Source organism: Plecotus auritus, assembly GCF_963455305.1.
Source record: "Plecotus auritus genome assembly, chromosome: 1".
Lineage (NCBI taxonomy): Eukaryota > Metazoa > Chordata > Mammalia > Chiroptera > Vespertilionidae > Plecotus > Plecotus auritus.
In genome coordinates, this window is record NC_137770.1 from 177,717,992 (window position 1) to 177,737,105 (window position 19,114).

At 39.7% G+C, this 19,114-nt stretch overlaps 1 protein-coding gene across 1 annotated transcript in view; it reads right to left on the reverse strand.

Annotated features, from left to right (window-relative positions):
* LOC308245498 (uncharacterized protein C4orf17) overlaps positions 1-19,114 on the reverse strand; it is a gene marked incomplete at both ends in the record, with an annotated part of 43,708 nt that overhangs the window by 12,766 nt on the left and 11,828 nt on the right. The window contains 2 exons of the mRNA XM_080662849.1: positions 9,767-9,831; positions 13,345-13,560. Of these exons, the coding sequence (XP_080518975.1) occupies positions 9,767-9,831; positions 13,345-13,560 (281 nt within the window). The remainder of the gene's footprint in view (positions 1-9,766; positions 9,832-13,344; positions 13,561-19,114) is intronic.

Here is a 19,114-nt window from a genome sequence, read left to right on the forward strand (position 1 = left end):
AGAAATATTTCTGATAAGCCCATCATGGGGATCAGGCTTCATCTTTATAATAGAAATGGTTGTCAAATTTAAGGTTTCAAAAAAAGTATATTCTCTGGCCACAATGGAATTAAACTGGAAATCAAGGACATAAAGATATCTTAAAAATTTCCCGAATATTTGGAAATTAAATAACAATTTTAAGTAACTCATGGGTAAAAGAAGAAATGAAAAGGAAGTATCTTGAACAGAATGAAAAGGAAATTTCAAAATAATAAAGTTTTGGGGATACCGCCAAGGCAGTATTTATAGAAAAAATTGTAATAATACATGATTATATTAGAAAGAAGAAAGTCTCAAATCAATGACCTAAACTTTCATCTTATATAGATACAAGCCAAAATCAATTAAATGGAAATAGAAAAATATAGCAATAGAGATAATCAATGAAATGAAAAGCTGAGTCTTTAAGAAGATAAATAAAACTCATAAACCTCTGGCTATATATATCAAGAAGAAAAAAATCATATAATCATTAAAAAGATATTATATGAATGACTTTATATCAATAAATACAACAACTTAGATGAAAATGTACAAATTTCTTGAAAAATGTAATCTATCAAAACTTACTAAAGAAAAAATAGATGACCTGAATAGTCTATATCTATGAAAATAAGAAATTAAATTTGTAGTTAAGAAATCTTTACTCAAATAAAACTCCAGCCCTGATGGCATCACTGAAGAATTCTTATAAACTTTTAAGGAAAAAAAATAATACCAATTTTACATAAAATCTCCCAGAATATTAAAGAGTTCCCAACTTATTCTATGGCAGTATTATGCTGATACCAAAAGCAGAGAAGACATTACAGATAAACTGCAAACAAATATTCCTTATAAACATGGACATAAGAATTCTAAACAATATATTATAAAATTATATAAAAGGGATAACATGTCATGACCAACTTGGGTTTTCCCCCAGGAATGCAAGGTTAGTTTAACCTTGGATATTATGTAGTTTAACATTTGAAAGTTGTCCAATGTAATTCACCCTATGAATAGACTAAAAAAGAAAAATCATAGGATCATCTCAAATAGATGCAGAAAAAGCATTTGGCAAAACCCAACCCCTGTTTCTGATTTATAAGAAAAATTCTCAGAACAGTAAGAATGAAAAGGAATATCCTCGGCCATATAAAGGACATTTATGAATAAAGTAAACTAACATCATACTTAGTGGTGAAAGTTTGAATGCTTGCCCCAAGTGATTTAGGTAGGTCAAGGATGTCTGATCGCATCAGATCCATCAACATTGTACTAGAGGTTCTAGTCATTGCAGCATAGAGGAAGAAATACCAAGTGCATTTGAAACTATAATAGAAGAATTTCAAATTTGGGCTTTATCAAAATTATAAATTTTGCTCTTCAAAAGATTACAAAAATAAGGAAGCCTCATACTGGAAGAAAATATTTTCAAAATATATATGTGGCAGAAGATTTATACCTAAAATAAAAATACTGACCATACTAAGGATGTAAAGGAAAGTCTGGCAGGAATATAAAATGGTACAGCCTCTTTGAAAAACAGTTTGGCAGTTTCTTAAAAAATTTAACGTATACCTACTATAAGACACAGTCATTCTACTGCTAGCTATTTACACAAGAAAAAAGAAAATGCATCTCCATACAAAGACTTATACACAAATGTTCATTGTACCTTTGTCAAAAATTGGAAACAAGCTAAATGTCTACCAACAGGTGAATGGTAGATCAATTGTGGGAATACTCCTCAGCAGTAAAAAGGAATGAACTGGGGAGAGACAAAATGGTGGCAGAATAGGTGGTCATGTCCCGAGCCTTGTCCTGGAACAGATAGAATGAGCAACTAAATCGAATAACATCCAGCCATGCTGGGAATAGAGAGGCTTGCAGTGGTGCAGCTCTTTCCCCTCTTTTTGGTCTTTGCTTTTGTTCACTGAACCTAGTTCATAGGACCTTTCAAATACAGACACTCACCCATGGCTGAGGTGCAGGTGGAGGTGCAGACTTGGAGAGGCCAGGGGAGGAGAGGGTCGGGAAGAGGTGGCCGAGAGTATGGTGCTGAGTCATACCTGATGTGCTGGACCTAGGCAGCCATTTTCTCCTAAAGAGATAGCCCCTCCCTGCAGTCTCCAGGCAACCAATACAGCCACACCCAGATTACACCCCAAGTGGTAAAAAGGATACAAAAAACAAAACAAAACAAACAAAAAAAAAACACCTGAATAATCCCTGAGAGCCCACAAGGGACTGGCCTAAAGAGGGGCCTTCAGTCCCAGCAATAGGAAACTGAGAAGCAGCAGACAGTACAGAAGAGTGGGATCTTAAATCAGCCCTCATTTTTATTTTATTATTATTTTGTTATCTCTTTTTTTCTTTATTTTCCTTTTTTCATTTGTTTCTTTATTTTCTATTTCTTTTTGCATTATTTTTCATCATTCTAATTTTTTATTTTGTCCTATTTTTTAAATGAAATTAAACATTTTTTTAATTATTTTTTTCTTCTCTTTCTCTTTCTTCTTATCCACTCATCCTCTTTCTATTTCCTCTATGCTGAACTGAGGTCCTCCCCATATTCATCCAATTCCTTAACCTTACTTTCTGTATATAAGATTCTGCCCCCACCTTCTTTACTGGGTATTTGGTGTTTGTATGTTTTGGTTTATTTGTTCTCTGGTGTTATATATATATATATATTTTTTTTTTCCTTTTTTCTTTTTTTCCTTTTCTCTCATACCATTTTTTTTTCTCTCTTTGATATCATTTGTGCTCTCTTTTCTCTCCCCTAATTCTCTTTTCTCTAGTGGGGTTATTGGTGTCGTTAGTACATTCATGATTTGTTCCCTTTGTATTGTGTTTTGTCCAGGTGAGTTTTATCCTGTTTGGCCAATGTGGTAGAGAGCAAGCTACATAACCAGACACCCGGAGAGGAGACTCCATCCAGGAACAGGTCAATAACACTCCAGACCCAACTACAGAGGCAAGAAGAAGGCGGCAGTGAGGGAGAGAGTGTGAGTGAGTGAGGGAGCAAAAGAGGAGTGTGTGGATGTGTGGGGTGTGTGTGTGTGTGTGTGTGTGTGTGTGTGTGTGTGTGTGTCACAGTTAGGTCCTGCAGGACCTTCAGGGGCAGGCTGACCGGGCTCACCTAACCAGGCAGCCTCTGCTATGGTTGCAAACAGTCCCGGAGTGGCTGGCTCTTCCACAGAGGCCACGCTTTTTTGAAGGGAGAGCTGCTGTGACTGGGAGCCCAGCCTCACCTCCACCCAGAATGCCCTCAGATAACACCTGGGACTCTACAGCCATCCCTGCCAGGGACCTACTGCCTCAGCTGTGGTCCACGGTCACTGAAACTCCAGCCACCCCGGGTGTGGGCTCCTGTGAGTTCTGAAGCATGCTCCCCTCTGGCTAGCCCAATGCTTTAGCCCAGGGTACCGTAACCTAGCTAGCAGCAGCCACGTGAGCGGCCCACCCCCATCCGAGGAGCAGCAGCATCACGCAGCTTGGCCCCATCTGAGGAGCAGCAGCCCTGCGAGCAGCCAGCCTCCATCTGAAGAGCAGCAGTGGTGCAAACAGCCCACCCCTGTATGAGGAGCAGCAGCCCTGCAAGCAACCTACCCCTGTCCAAGGAGCAGCAGCCACGTGAGCAGCCCACCCCCATTCGAGGAGAAGCAACTATGTGAGCAGCCTAACCCTTCCAGCCAGAGGAGCTACCACTGCTGTGAGCAGCGCCCACCAGAGGAGCCACCACCAACTGAGGAACAGCTGCTGCACGACTCAACACCTAGAACCTTCGGTGAGAGCAAAAATGGGGAGACAAAGAAACCTCCAAAGAAAAGGAGGAATAGCCAGAAAAGCAGCTAAGTGAAACAGAGGAATGCAATATGTCAGAAAAAGAATTCAAAATAAGGGTCATACATTTCATAACCTGGATAAATGAAAAAAATCAACAACTTATGTAAGAATCCAGAAGAAATAAAGAGTGATATAGCTGCAATAAAAAAAAAAACACCATAGAAAATTTCAATGGTAGACTAGGACCAGTGGAGAACCAAATTAGCAAATGAGAAGACAGGGAAGCAAAACACACCCAAACTGAACTGCAGTTGGAGAAAAAAATTAAAAGACAGGAGGAGAGCCTAAAGAGCTTTGGGACAACATGAAACAAAGCAACATATGAATAACAGGGGTGCCAGAATGACAGGAAGAGGAACAAGGATTAGAAAACCTATTTAAAGAAATAATGTCAGAAAACTTCCCTGATGTGGGGAAGAAAAAAATGACACAAGCACAGAGATTCCCAAACAAGATGAACCTGAAAAGACCCACACCAAGACACATTGTAATTATGATGGTAAACGTTCAGGACAAAGAGAGAATCTGAAAGGCTGCAAGAGAGAGACAGAAAGTTATGTACAAGGGATCTCACATTAGATTATCAAATGATATCTCAACAGAAACACATCAGGCCAGAAAGGAATGGAAGGAAATTTACAAAGTGATACAAAGCAAAGGTCTGAATCCCAGAATACTCTATCCAGCAAGGCTATCATTCAAAATTGAAGGACAATAAGGAGCTTCACAGACAAAAAAAAGGCTAAGGGAGTTTATCACTAACAAGCCAGCAATGCAAAGAATGCTAAAGGGACTGGTGTAAAAAGAAGAAATAAAAAGGGAAGGAGGAACACAGGCACAAAAAATAAAAATGGCTATAAACAAGTACCTATCAATAATAACTTTAAAAGTAAACAGACTAAATGCTCCAATCAAAAGACATCAGGTGGATTAATAGATAAGGAAACATAACCCCTGTATATGCTGTCTACAAGAGACCCACCTCAGAACAAGGGACTCACACAGACTGAAAGTGAGGGGATAGAAAAATATCATTCAGGCAAATGGAAATGAAAAAAAAAAAAGCTGGGGTAGCAATGCTTATATCTGACAAAATAGACCTCAAAGTGAAGGTTATAACAAGAGATAAGGAAGGCCACTTCATAATACTAAAGGGATTGATACAACAAGAGGATATAACCCTGGTAAACATATATACACCCAATGCAGGAGCACCCAAATACATAAAAAAAAAAAAACCACCTGGAAGATATCAAGGGAGAGATCAACAACAATACAATCATAGCAGGAGACATTAATACCCCACTGACACCACTGGATAAATCCTCTAGACAAAAAATCAGAAAAAAAAAAAAGCAATCCTAAATGACTCACTAGATCAGATGGACTTAATTGACATCTTCAGAACATTTCATCCCAAAGCCATGGAATATACATTCTTCTCAAGTGCACATGGGACATTTTCAAAGATAGACCACATATTGGGACACAGGCAAAGTCTCTACAAATTCAAGAAGATTGAAATCGTATCAAGCCTCTTCTCAGACCGCCATGGCATAATATTAGAAATAAACTACAATCAAAAATATTCAAACACTTGGAAGCTGAATAGCATGCTATTAAACAATGATTGGGTTACCAAAGATATCAAAGAAGAAATTGAAAACAACCTGGAAACGAATGACAATGAAACACAACAATCCAAAATCTTTGGGACAGAGTGAAAGCAGTCCTGAGAGGGAAGTTTATAGCTCTGCAGGCCTACCTCAAAAAGCAAGAAAAAATGGTAATAAATCATCTCACTCTGCAACATAAAGAATTAGAAAGAGAGCAACAAGAAAAGCCCACAGTGAGGAGAAGGAAGGAGATAATAAAGATCAGGGCAGAAATAAATGACATAAAGACCAAAAAACAAAACAAAAAACAATACAAAAGATCAATGAAACCAAGAGCTGGTTCTTTGAAAGGGTAAACAAGATTGATGAAGCTCTAGCCAGGCTCACCAAGAAGCAAAGAGAGAGGACCAAAATAAACAAAATCAGAAATGAAAGAGGAGAAATAACAACAGACCCCACAGAAATACAAAGGATTGTTAAAAATACTATGAACAACTCTATTCCAACAAACTAGACAACCTAGAGGAAATGGACATATTCCTAGAAAAATACAAACTTCCAAAAATCAATCAGGAAGAATCAAATAATCACAATAGGCCGACAACTATGGAAGAAATTGAAGTAGTCATCAAAAAGCTTCCAGCAAACAAAAGCCTGGGGCCAGACAGCTTCACAGGGGAGTTTTACCAAACATTCAAAGAGGAACTAAAACCTATCATCCCCAGACTATTCCAAAAAGTTCAAGTGGAAGGAACACTTCCAAGCTCATTCTATGAAGCTAATATTACCCTAATACCAAAACCAGATAAAGACAACACAATGAAAGAGAAGTACAAGCCAATATCCCTCATGAACATAGATGCCAAAATCCTCAACAAAGTTCTAGCAAATCGGATCCAGCAGTACATCAGAAAGATCATACACCATGACCAAGTAGGATTTATCTCAGGGATGCAAGGATGGTACAATATCTGCAAATCAATAAACATGATACATCACATAAACAAATTGAGAGATAAAAATCACATAGTCCTATCAATTGATGCAGAAAAAGCATTTGACAAAATCCAACACCCTTTCTTGATAAAACTCTCAACAAGGTGGAAATAGAAGGATCATACCTCAACATAATAAAAGCCATATATGACAAACCTACAGCCAACATCATACTCAATGGGCAAAAACTAAAACCATTTTTCCTAAGAACAGGAACAAGACAGGGATGCCTACTTTCACCACTCTGTTCGACATAGTACTGGAAGTACTAGCCATTGTGATCAGACAAGAAGAAATAAAAGGCATCCAAATTGGAAAAGAAGAAGTAAAACTGTCCTTATTTGCAGATGACATGATACTGTACATAGAAAACCCTAAAGACTCCATAAGAAAATTATTAGACTTAATAAATGAATTCAGCAAGGTAGCAGGATACAAAATTAACACCAAGAAATATATGACATTTCTATACACCAATAGTGAACTTACAGAAAGAGAGACTAAAAAAGCAATCCCATTTGCCATCACACCAAAAAAATTAAGATACCTAGGAATAAACTTAACTAAGGAGGTAAAAGACCTATACGCAGAAAACTACAGGACGCTGAAAAAAGAGATAGAGGAAGACATAAACAGCTGGAAGAACATACCATGTTCATGGATTGGGAGAATCAACATCATTAAAATGTCCATACTACCCAAAGCAATCTATAGATCCAATGCACTCCCCATTAAAATACCAATGGCATATTTCGCAGACCTAGAACAAACTTTCCAAAAATTAATCTGGAATAAAAAAAGACCCCGAATAGCCACAGCAATCCTGAGAAAGAAGAGCAAAGTAGGTGGGATCTCTATACCAGATTTCAAGCTGTATTACAAAGCCACTGTTCTCAAAACTGCCTGGTATGGGCACAAGAACAGACATATAGATCAATGGAATAGAATAGAGAACCCAGAAATTGACCCAAGCCACTATGTTCAATTAATATTTGACAAAGGAGGCATGAACATACAATGGAGTCAAGACAGTCTCTTCAACAAATGGTGTTGGGAAAATTGGACGATACATGCAAAAATGAAACTAGACCACCAACTTACACCATACACAAAAATAAACTCAAAATGAATACAGGACTTAAACATAAGATGGGAAACTATAAATACTAGAGGAATCCACAGGCAGTAAAATCTCAGACATTTGCCGAAGCAATTTCTTCACTGATACTGCTCCTAGGGCAATGGAAACTAAAGAGAAAATAAACAAATGGGACTACATCAAAGTAAAAAGCTTTTGCACAGCAAAAGAAACCATCAACAAAACAACAAGAAAGCCCACTGCATGGGAGAACATATTTCCCAATGTTTTCAACGATAAGGGCTTAATCTCCAACATCTGCAGGGAACTCTTACCACTTAACAAAAGGAAGGTAAACAATCCAATCAAAAAATGGGCAATGGACCTAAATAGATACTTTTTGAAAGAAGACAGTAGGAAGGCCAAGAGGCATATGAAAACATGCTCAAAGTCACTAATAATCCAAGAGATGCAAATCAAAATGACAATGAGGTACCATCTCACACCTGTCAGAATGGCTATCATCAACAAATCAACAAACAACAAGTGCTGGTGAGGATGCGGAGAAAAAGGAACCCTCGTGCACTGCTGGTGGGAATGCAGACTGGTGCAGCCACTGTGGAGAACAGTATGGAGTTTCCTCAAAAAACTAAAAATGGAACTTCCACTTGACCCAGTGATCCCACTTCTAGGAATATATCCCAAGAAACTAGAAACACCAATCAGAAAGGATATATGCACCCCTATCTTCATAGCACCACAACTTACCATAGCTAAGATTTGGAAACAGCCTAAGTACCCATCAGCAGATGAGTGGATTAAAAAACTGTGGTACATCTACACAATGAAATACTACACTGAGGTAAAAAAGAAGGAATTCTCACCTTTTACAACAGCATGGATAGAACTGGAGAGCATTATGCTAAGTGAAATAAGCCAAAATATCACATGATCTCACTCCTTTGTTGAATATAATGAACAACATAAACTGATGAACACGGACAGATCCAGAGACAGAGAAGCATCGATCAGACCGTCAAACCTCAGAGGGAAGGTAGGGGAGGGTGGGGGTATGGGAGAGAGATCAACCAAAGGACTTGTATTCATGCATATAAGCCTAACCAATGGACACAGATACTAGGGGGATGAGGGGATGAGTAGGGGTGGGGGGACAATGGAGAGATAAGGACACATATGTAATACCTTAATCGATAAAGGAAAAAAAAAGGAATGAACTATCCTTTTTATTGGCATGCTAGAGGAGGCCCGGTGCATGAATTCATGCACCAGTGGGGTCCCTCAGCCTGGCCTGAGGGATGGGGCTGAAACCAGTTCTCTGACATCCCCTGAGGGGTCCTGGATTGCGAGAGGGTGCATGCCAGGCCGAGTGACCCCACCAGTGCACGACTGGGGCCAGGGAGGGATGTGAGAGGTTGGCTAGCTGGGGAGGGGCTGTGGGAGGGCTACAGGGCATGTACAGCCCATCTTTCTCATCCCCAATAGGCCGGACCCCAGCAGCAAGCTAACCTACAGGTCGGAGCATCTGCTCTGCCACCTGGTGGTCAGTGCACGTCATAGTAAGCAGTTGAGTGGCCTTAGCATATCATTAGCATATTATGCTTTGATTGGTTGAACAGACAACTGGATAATTGTACACTTAGCATATTGGGCTTTTATTATATAGGAAAACAACTTGGATAAATCTTAAAATAATTATGTTGAGTTAAAGAAACCAGATTTTAAAAAAAGGAACCTCACTATATAATTCCATTTATATAAAATCCTAAAAATTGCATGCTAAATTTTTAGCGTTTGCCCATGGGAGGACGAGGGTCATGAGAAAACTTTTATTGCCATAGTGGCTCCCATGGTGTTGATATATATTTATCAAAGCTCATCAAATTGTGTACTTTAAGTACAAAATGAAGCAAAAGTAGGTTTACAACTGTGAGTACACAGTTTATTCTTGCAATATTATTTATTAATAACTATTTATTATATTGTTTTCCATACAAAAAAACTGTAAACCTACTTCTGCCTCACCCTGTATGTGCATTTTATTCATGTTAATTACGCTTAAATAAAGCTGTAGAAATACTGTGAAAGATGGTATCTTTTCAGAAAAGTACATGAAGAAGAAAGAGGAGAGGAAATGATAAAAGTAAAACTAAATAGGTACTGTAAATAGTTGTTCCTTTACCTTTTTAATTACTAAGGGATTCTCACTGGAAGTTTTGAAGCACTCCTTGATTTTTCTACAGGGCTCTGAAATGATATTGAGGAAAAATATACTTAGATCAAACTGAAAAAAACTGTCCTATCACATGCCATATGTCAGTTGCTGAAATAGAAAGATCAACCCCTGGATCTGTTTATAAATATTAAAAAATTCACAGGTAGAATTATACTACAATAACATAATAAAAGCATATCTATATTATAAAATGAATTCTATGGCCAGGAAGATGATATAAAGAAACACTACAGGAGCTTTCTTGATCTGAGTAAACTGTTTTTGAAAGTACATATTTCAGTGTAAAATAATTTTTTCTCTGGTTTCCGTAATCTCAGAGATTGTATGTGTGCTGTTTGCTCTGTAGACAGAAAGTGAAGATGTATGCTGAGTTAGAATTAGATTCTTTGATTTCTTGTTTCATCAGTCTCTCAACCCTACCCATTTCATACAATCATCTAGCTAAATCCCCCTAAATTACCCTAAAACTACTTAAACATTTGATTAAATTTCCCTTGCGTCAATTTAAAGATATATCCTGTTTATGTGATGCTATCTTTTTTACTGAAGCCATAGTAAATACAGCAATTCTTTTAAATGTGAAAAAAAAATTTGTGTATATACCCAATAGTAACTGAATTCATTACTTAGAGTATGGAAAACAAAGTCATGGGTGTGAATCTATTAAGAGAGCTCTTGTGGGAAACAGAAACCACTCTAGTTATTCTAAGCAAAAATAATACAGGGAATTGGTTGTTTCTAATATCATTGGAAGGGCTGGATCAGTGAACTCTGGTCTCGACCCTTCATAAATCATTTCAAGAACAACATCATGCACCTATCCTACCACGGAGGCACAGCCTTTATCACAGGTGGAAAGGAGGGGAGTCAGGAGGTCATGGCCACTTCAGTGGCTATCACAACATCCATGAGGCTAAAGATTAGGCACTGGATCACTGCTTCAATCCAAAAGCCATCTTATTGGCTGACTTTGCCTTTTGACTTCTATAAATCCAGAATCTGAACACTGAGATGTTGTAGCAAAAAACAAAAAGATCTTTGACTCCAGTCATACTTGATAGCAGACATAAATCAAAAAGATGACCTCGGCCCGACATCTGTGATATAAATTTTGCCAGATGGCAATACCTAATTCCCATCATAGGACTCCTACAATGTGATTTTTAAATTCCTACACTTTACAGTATAAGAAGGGACACTATAGGAAGGTGGAATAAGTGGACTTTGATTCTTCATTGCTGGTGGAAAGGTGGGAAGAGGAACTCCTAAATAAAAGTTAAAATGAGTTAACAAGCATGCAGACCTTAGAATGGAATCACATAGTAAGTACTCTGTTAGTGATCCCTCTTATTATCTTTTGAAAGGTACATATTTTACCATATTATACCAAAACTAGAGGCCCATTGCATGAATTCATGCATGGTGGTGTCCGGCCGGCCCGGCCCCAATCAGGGTGGATCGGGGCTGGGCCAGTCAGGAGGAGGAGATGGTGGGAGGTTGGTCAGCTGGCCCACCCCAATCAGGGCCTGATCAGGGCCAGGCCAGTTGGGGGAAGGGGCAGTGAGCTATAGGCCAGTAGACCCTGCCCCCATTTGGGGTTGAGGGGCTGATTGGGGGACAGCAGCTTGGGGGAGGGGCCATGGGTGGTTGGCCAGCTAGCCCTGCCCCTGATCGGGGTGGGGGTTCCGATCTGGGGTGGGGCCAGGCAGGGGGAGGGGCTGTGGGAGGTTGGCCAGCCAGCCCCACCCCCTTTTGGGGTGGAGGGGGAGGGATCAGGGGTAGGGCTGGCTGGGGGACAGGCTGTGGGCCGATCAAGGTGTTGGAGGCCCATGGGGGCAGGGCCAGCCGAGGGAGGGAGTGCAGGAAGTTGGCCAGCCAGCCCTGCCCCCTATTGGGGTGGGGGGTGCGATCAGGGGCTGGGCCAGCTGGGGGGAGGGTCTGCTGTCCTATCGTGGTGGGTGAGGCTGGCCGGGGAGAAGGGCAGGCGCGGTGGGGCATTTGGCTGGATGGCTCCGCCCTTGATTGGAAGAATCCAATCAGGGGTAGGCTCGCTGTGAGGAGGTTCTGCGGGAGGTTGGCCTGCTGGCCACACCCCCTGATCGGGTCGGTTGCTGGCCACAGTGGGCGTCATAGTGACCGGTCATTCCAGTCGTTATGGCATTATGGTCACTGGCTTTTTATATATATATAGATAATTTTCATATGCTCCGAAATTTTAGTATAGCATGTAATTGTACAGGGGAGGAGAAAGAGAACAGGATATAATTTCTACTATCCAGAATTCCTTCTATTTTACCTTAATCTTTAGATTTTGCCATACTGTGCCTTTTTTTTTTATTAGTTTAAGGCAGTGGTCGGCAAACCGCGGCTCGCGAGCCACATGCGGCTCTTTGGCCCCTTGAATGTGGCTCTTCCACAAAATACCACGGCCTGGGCGAGTCTATTTTGAAGAAGTGGCATTAGAAGAAGTTTAAGTTTAAAAAATTTGGCTCTCAAAAGAAATTTCAATTGTTGTACTGTAGATATTTGGCTCTGTTGACTAATGAGTTTGCTGACCACTGGTTTAATGTGTACAACATAATGATCTCATAGCAAAATGATTATCGCAATACATTTAGTTAATATACATCACTTCACATAGTTACAATTTTTTCTTTTGGTGAGAAATTTAAAGAGCTAACTTTTAACTTTCAAATATACAATACAGTATTGTTAACTCTAATCATTATGCTGTACTTTTTAAAATATATTTTGGGAATTGAACCATGACCTCCTGGTTCATGGGTTGATGCTCAACCACTGAACCACACTGGTAGAGTATTATGCTATACTTTTGATTAATCTTGCTTCGTTTCAATTCGATAAACATTAATTAATTCATTGAATTGTTTACAAAAGACCAGGCATTGTGCTGGAAGCTGGGGAGATATCAATGGCAAGAACACAGACTTCGCCACTCAGTGGGGAAGATGTAAACATGAAATTCCATGCCTATTGCATTTCCCCAACTCACTTTTTGTCAGAAGTAGTTTCCCTATCTATGCAGACTAAAGATTCATTTTTGGTATCTCTTAACTAATTTGGAGGAACTAGAGATTAGAACCACACAAATATGTCTTGGGTACAATGAATAATTATTATAATATTTATTAACACTTTTGAACTACTGAATTGAAATTAGAGGGGTGAAACATTTTTATAATGAACTAGAGGTCCAATGCATGAAATTCATGCAAGAGTAGGCCTTCCTTGCCCCAGCTGCTGGCATGGGCTTCCCTCTGGCACCCAGGACCCAGGCTTCCCTCGCAGCCCCAGCTTCGTCCAGAAGGACATCTGGTCTAATTAGCATATTACGCTTTTATTATTATAGATAACCTATTTCACAGTGAGAAGTTTTCATGGCTATTTAAAAATCACTGCAGCTATATTAGCAATCATGTAGATTTCCAACCACTCACTCCCACCATTCCCTGATAGTTTGCAGGAGGCCTCAGGAAAGATTTCATCAGTTGAGTGGGACTCACCAGAATGAGGCCGTGGGGGATGCATGCTGGCACTTTTCGGGGCTGGTGAGATTCCTCTGACTGGGCTCTCCAGAGCTGCAGTGCTGGGTGGGTGACTGCATTGGGCAAATGGTATGTTTTCCGTCGTCTCTAAGTGGTTGAACTGGTCAACATCCCACAATGATCTCAATGAGCTCTCATCATCCTTCACAGTACAGATAGGAATGTTATTCAAGCCTAGGTAGTAAGGACAAGAAGACCAAACAACCAGATTAGGTTTGGGGCAGGTTTTCTTTGAGTGATTAGTAATATCCCACCCAATTAGATGTTCTTAAAATATATTTTGGGAATTGATAAGTTGTATGAACCTTTGAAAGTCAGTGTAGCAAATTATATTTACAATACATGCTTCCTTAAAACATTCTGCCATCTTGTTAGCCTGAAAACCAGATCCACATCTTTGATCTTGGTCTGAGAGTCAAGTGGGATAGGTCTGCCTCTATTCCAGACAGACCTCCTTTTTCCCAGACAGACTAGGAGAGATTATGTTAGTCCTCTTCATGAACAGCAGACTGAGATTTTTTAAAGCATCTAGAATGCCTCAATGTAGAAAGGCATCCTAAAGGACATACACTGGAAGATGGTGAAAAGCTGTTGGAGTTAGGAATAGGAGGCAGGTAAGGTAGATTGTGAGGGAAGGAAGGAGAATGTGGTACAAAAGAACCTCCTTTCTCATGTCAGAGTTCTGGGTTCATTCCCTCTGCTGTAACAGCCATTTGCTTTTGGCTTAAATATTTATTTATAGACAGGTCATCTTTTCAGTACAATACTATGTCATATGTCAAATTGGACAGTTTAGGAAATGGGGACATGCAGGTAACTTCTCTATTTTATTTTATTTTATTTTAAATATATTTTATTGATACTTCTCTATTTTAATTGGTGAATGATAAGAGGTGGTAATAGATGGTTGCTTTGTTTCACAGGAAGGGTCTCAATAGTGTTTTTCATATTTGCCATTCTTCTGAATTTCCCTCTGGTACAATAGGTCCATGCCATTCTTATCTGTCTGCTCAAATGACATCAAAAAGGTATTCACTGAGAGGGAAAAAAAAAAATGGTGGTGGAATAGACAGACATGTCCCGAGCCTTGTCCCGGAGCAGATAGAAAGAACAGCTGAGGGTTGCACGGGGAGTGTCTGTTGGTGAGTTAAGGGACAGCTATACTCAGGAGACTGTGGGGAACTGCTGGACGGGGCTCCCCTGACCGAGCAGCCCCCACTGCTGCTGGGTTCCCTCCCGGAGCCACCAGATCGGATGCGGAGACTGCGCCATCTTGAAGGGGAAAGTGTATGTTATTGGAAGCCTGAAAATCTACAACTGTGGCACCCACGGAACAGCTGCAAACCCCAGAGCACCGGTCCCCAATTGGTGCAAACACGCGGATTCAGAGGAGCTCTACACTCCACCACAGAAAGGTCAGATTTCACCTGGGATAAGGTGAGGTCTCTGGTCCCAGCAGGACAGAGAAACACATGCACTGCGGGAGCTGGAGGACCAGGGAAAGTCTGTGCCTAGAAAAATCCATGGCTGTTGGGGCTGGCGTGATCCATGAATGTGGAAGGGGGTCCTCAGAGCTGCTCACAGAGGGGATCTCTAAAAGCAGCCCATTTTGATCAGACACAGGACAGCCTAAAAATTTTAAAAGTGTGCTGGCTGCTTGGACACGGAGGGGAGGGGGAAGGCGAGGGGAAGGAAGGACTGTGCAGACTTATGCGCATCCCCAGAGTTCACAGACTTGTGCTTTCTCCTCTTTAAATCCTTGCTTCTGATTGCTGAGCCCTGAGCATGGGATCACCCAGTTGGGGACACCCTAGGAGACTGCAGGGGAAAGTTGTTTTTCTGGAACCTGGGGATTGGAGCGGGGAGTGACCGTCGGAGAACCAGCTCTGGGGCAACCCACTCCCACAAACTGGTATTGAGTGCCACAGGAAAAGCAGGATCTAAGCACAGGCTAAAGAGGACCTATAGACCCAGAGGTCAATCCAGAAACACTTCCACCCAGGGTTTGAATCACAAATTGACCCTTGTGTAATCACAAATAAAGGAATACAAGAGAGTAAGACACACCGCCTGCTAAAAATTCAGGACTGGCTTACAACACTGAGGAGCAGTGGAATGCAGGTAACTGCAATACTGTCCTGACTGGGAAACAGGTGTGCCAAACAGAACAATAGAGGAAGTGAATGACCTTCACTACTGCACATTTTATTTTCATTTATTTTATTTTATTTTTTTCATTTTTTACTTAAGAAACTATTTTTTTCTTTTATCCTCACTTAATTTTACCTTTTTAATTATTACATTTTTATTTTCAATCAGTATTATTACTACTACTATTTTACCTTTTTTTTAAAAAAAGTGTCATTTTATTTTCTCTTTATTTAACTTTGAGATTAGTGTTCGACATTCTATTTTCATCTTTCCTTTAGCATCATCTACTCTATCTCAACTCTACCTTTATGCTATCACTCTCTTCCTAACTTTTCCCCTTTTGTTGTCCTGTTTCTCTTACCCTTCTCCTGCTTTAGATTCTCCCTATTCTTTCTTTTTACCCCCTGTCAAAATTTCACCCTACTTATATATCTAATTTCAAATCCCCTGCTCCGAGTTCATACACACCTCTCTCTTCTCTGTCTTCACTATCCAAAACATTGTTTTTCTCTCTGTCCTTTTGTTGCTGTTCACTTGAATGTTGATTATATTGCTTTTTTATGCTTGTTTGTGAGATTGTTTTGCTTATTCTTTTTTTTTTATGTGTTTTTTTGTTTGCTTTGTTTTTGTTTGTTTTTTGCTTCTGTTTTCCCTTGCCTCGCTTGATATTAGTTGTTGTTTGTAGTTTGTATCCATCTCCAGGTACTTGTTGCTGGCATTTGCTGGGATTAGTGGCTGTTCTATTGGAGTTTTTTCCCCATATATATAGTTTGTTCCCCTTTTCTTTCTTATTCTCTTTCTTTTCTCTCTTACTTTTTTTTTCCTTTTCCCAATTTCATTTTGGCACTCATTTTTTCTTTTTTTTTCTTTTCTTCTTCTTTCTCTCCTATCCCCTAATTTGCCTTTCTCTGGTGGTCACATTTAATTGGGATTATTAATATCGTGAGTACATTTCTGTTCAGTGCCTTGTGTGTTGTACCTGGTTGTGTTGTATTTTGTGCCTTTAAATCAACACAGGAGAGAGAGAACTACATAACCAGACAGCCGGAAAAGAGAGACCATGGGGAGACACAGAAACAGCCCGAATATGAAAGAAAAGCAGGCATCACCAGAAAAGGAAGTAAACAAAGTGGAGGCAAGCAACCTGTCAGAGAAAGAATTCAGAGAAAGAAATGGTCATAAGGTGGCTGAAAATAATGGAAGACAAATTTGACAATACAAGTAAGAACCAAGAGGAAATGAAGAAGAACAAAGAAGAAATGAAAAATGACATCGCTGCTGTAAAGAACTCAATAGAAAGCATCAAGAGTAGACTAGAAGTAGCAGAAGACTGCATCAGTGAGCTAGAAGACAAGGTAGGAAAAAATACCCAAGTAGAGCAGCTTCTAGAAAAAAAAATTAAAAAGCAGGAGGAGAGCCTAAGGGAACTTTGGGACAACACAAAACAAAACAACATCCGCATAATAGGGGTTCCAGAAGGAGAGGAAACTGAGCAAGGAATAGAAAACCTGTTTGACGAAATAATGACAGAAACTTCCCTGATATAGGGAAGAAAAAACCAACACAAATCCAAGAAGCTCACAGAGTCCCAAGCAAAATTTACCCCAAAAGACCGATGCCAAAGCACATTATAATTAAATTGGCAAACACCACCAACAAAGTAAGAATCTTAAAAGTGGCCAGAGACAGAAAGTTACCTACAAAGGAATCCCCATCAGACTAGCAAATGATTTCTCAACATAAACTCATCAGGCCAGAAGGGAATGGAATGAAATATACAAAGTCATGCAAAGGGAGGGTATGAATCCAAGAATACTATCAATCAAAATTGAAGGTGAAATCAGGAGCTTCACAGCAAGGCTATCAATCAAAATTGAAGGTGAAATTGGGAGCTTCACAGACAAAAAAGGACTAAGGGGATTTATTACTACCAAACCAGCAATGCAAGAAATACTAAAGGGTCTGCTGTAAAAAAAATAAGAAATAGGAAGCGAAGAAGGAACACAGGGGTAAAGAATAAAAATGATGACAAATAAGTACCTATCAATAATAACTTTAAATGTAAATGGATTAAATGCCCCAATCAAAAGACATAGGGTAACGGATTGGATAAGGAAACACGACTCCTATATCTGCAGTCTTCAAAAAACTCACCTCAGAAAAAAAGACGCACACAGACTGAGGGTGAAGGGATGGAAAAAGGTTTTTCAGGTGAATGGAATTGAAAAAAAAGCTGGGGTAGCAATACTTATATACGACAAATTAGATCTCAAAGTAAAGGACATAACAAGAGATAAGGAAGGCCACTTCATAATGCTAAAGGGAGCAATCCAACAAGAAGAAATAACTCTGGTAAACATATATGCACCCAATACAGGAGCACCAAAATACATAAAAAAACTCCTGGAGGATATCAAAGGAGAGATTGACAGCAATACAATCATAGTAGGAGACTTTAATACCCCACTATCACCATTGGACAAATCCTCTAAACAAAAAATCAGCAAAGAAACATCAATCCTAAATGACTCACTAGATCAGATGGACTTAATTGACATCTTCAGAACATTTCACCCCAAAGCTGTGGAATATATGTTCTTCTCAAGTGCACATGGGTCGTTTTCAAAGATAGACCATATGTTGGGTCATAGGCAAAGCCTCTTCAAATTCAAGAAGATAGAAATCATATCAAGCATCTTCTCAGATCACAGTGGCATAAAACTGGAAATCAACTACAATAATAACAATCCCTTGCCCTAACTGGTTTGGCTCAGTGGATAGAGCGTCGGCCTGCGGACTGAAGGGTGCCAGGTTCGATTCCGGTCAAAAGCATGTACCTTGGTTGCAGGCACATCCCCAGTGGGAGGTGTGCAAGAGGCAGCTGATTAATGTTTCTCTCCCATCAATGTTTCTAACTCTCTATCCCTCTCTCTTCCTCTCTGTAAAAAATCAATAAAATATATTAAAAAAAAAAACAATCCCAAAAAATTAAACACATGGAGACTAAAGAGCATGCTATTAAACAATGACGGGGTTACCAGAGAGATCAAGGAAGAAATAAAAAACATCATGGCAACAAATGACAATGAAAACACAACAATCCAAAATCTATGGGACACAGTGAAAGCAGTCTTGAGAGGGAAGTTCATAGCTCTACAAGCATACTGCAAAAAACAAGAAACAATGGTAATAAATTACCTAACCCTACAACTCAAAGAGAAAGACAACAAGAAAAGCACAGTGTAAGCAGAAGGAAGGAAATAATAAAGATCAGAACGGAGATAAACGACATTGAGACCAAAAAAACAATACAAAAGATCAACAAAACCAAGAGCTGGTTCTTTGAAAGGATAAACAAGATTGATGAACCTCTAGCCAGGCTCACCAAGATGCAAAGAGAGAGGACCAAAATAAACAAAATCAGAAATAAAAGAGGAGAAATAACAACAGACCCCACCGAAATACAGAGGATTGTTAAAAAATACTATGAACAACTCTATTCCAACAAACTGGACAACCTGGAGAAAATGGACATATTCCTAGAAAAATATAACCTTCCAAAACTCAATCAGGAAGA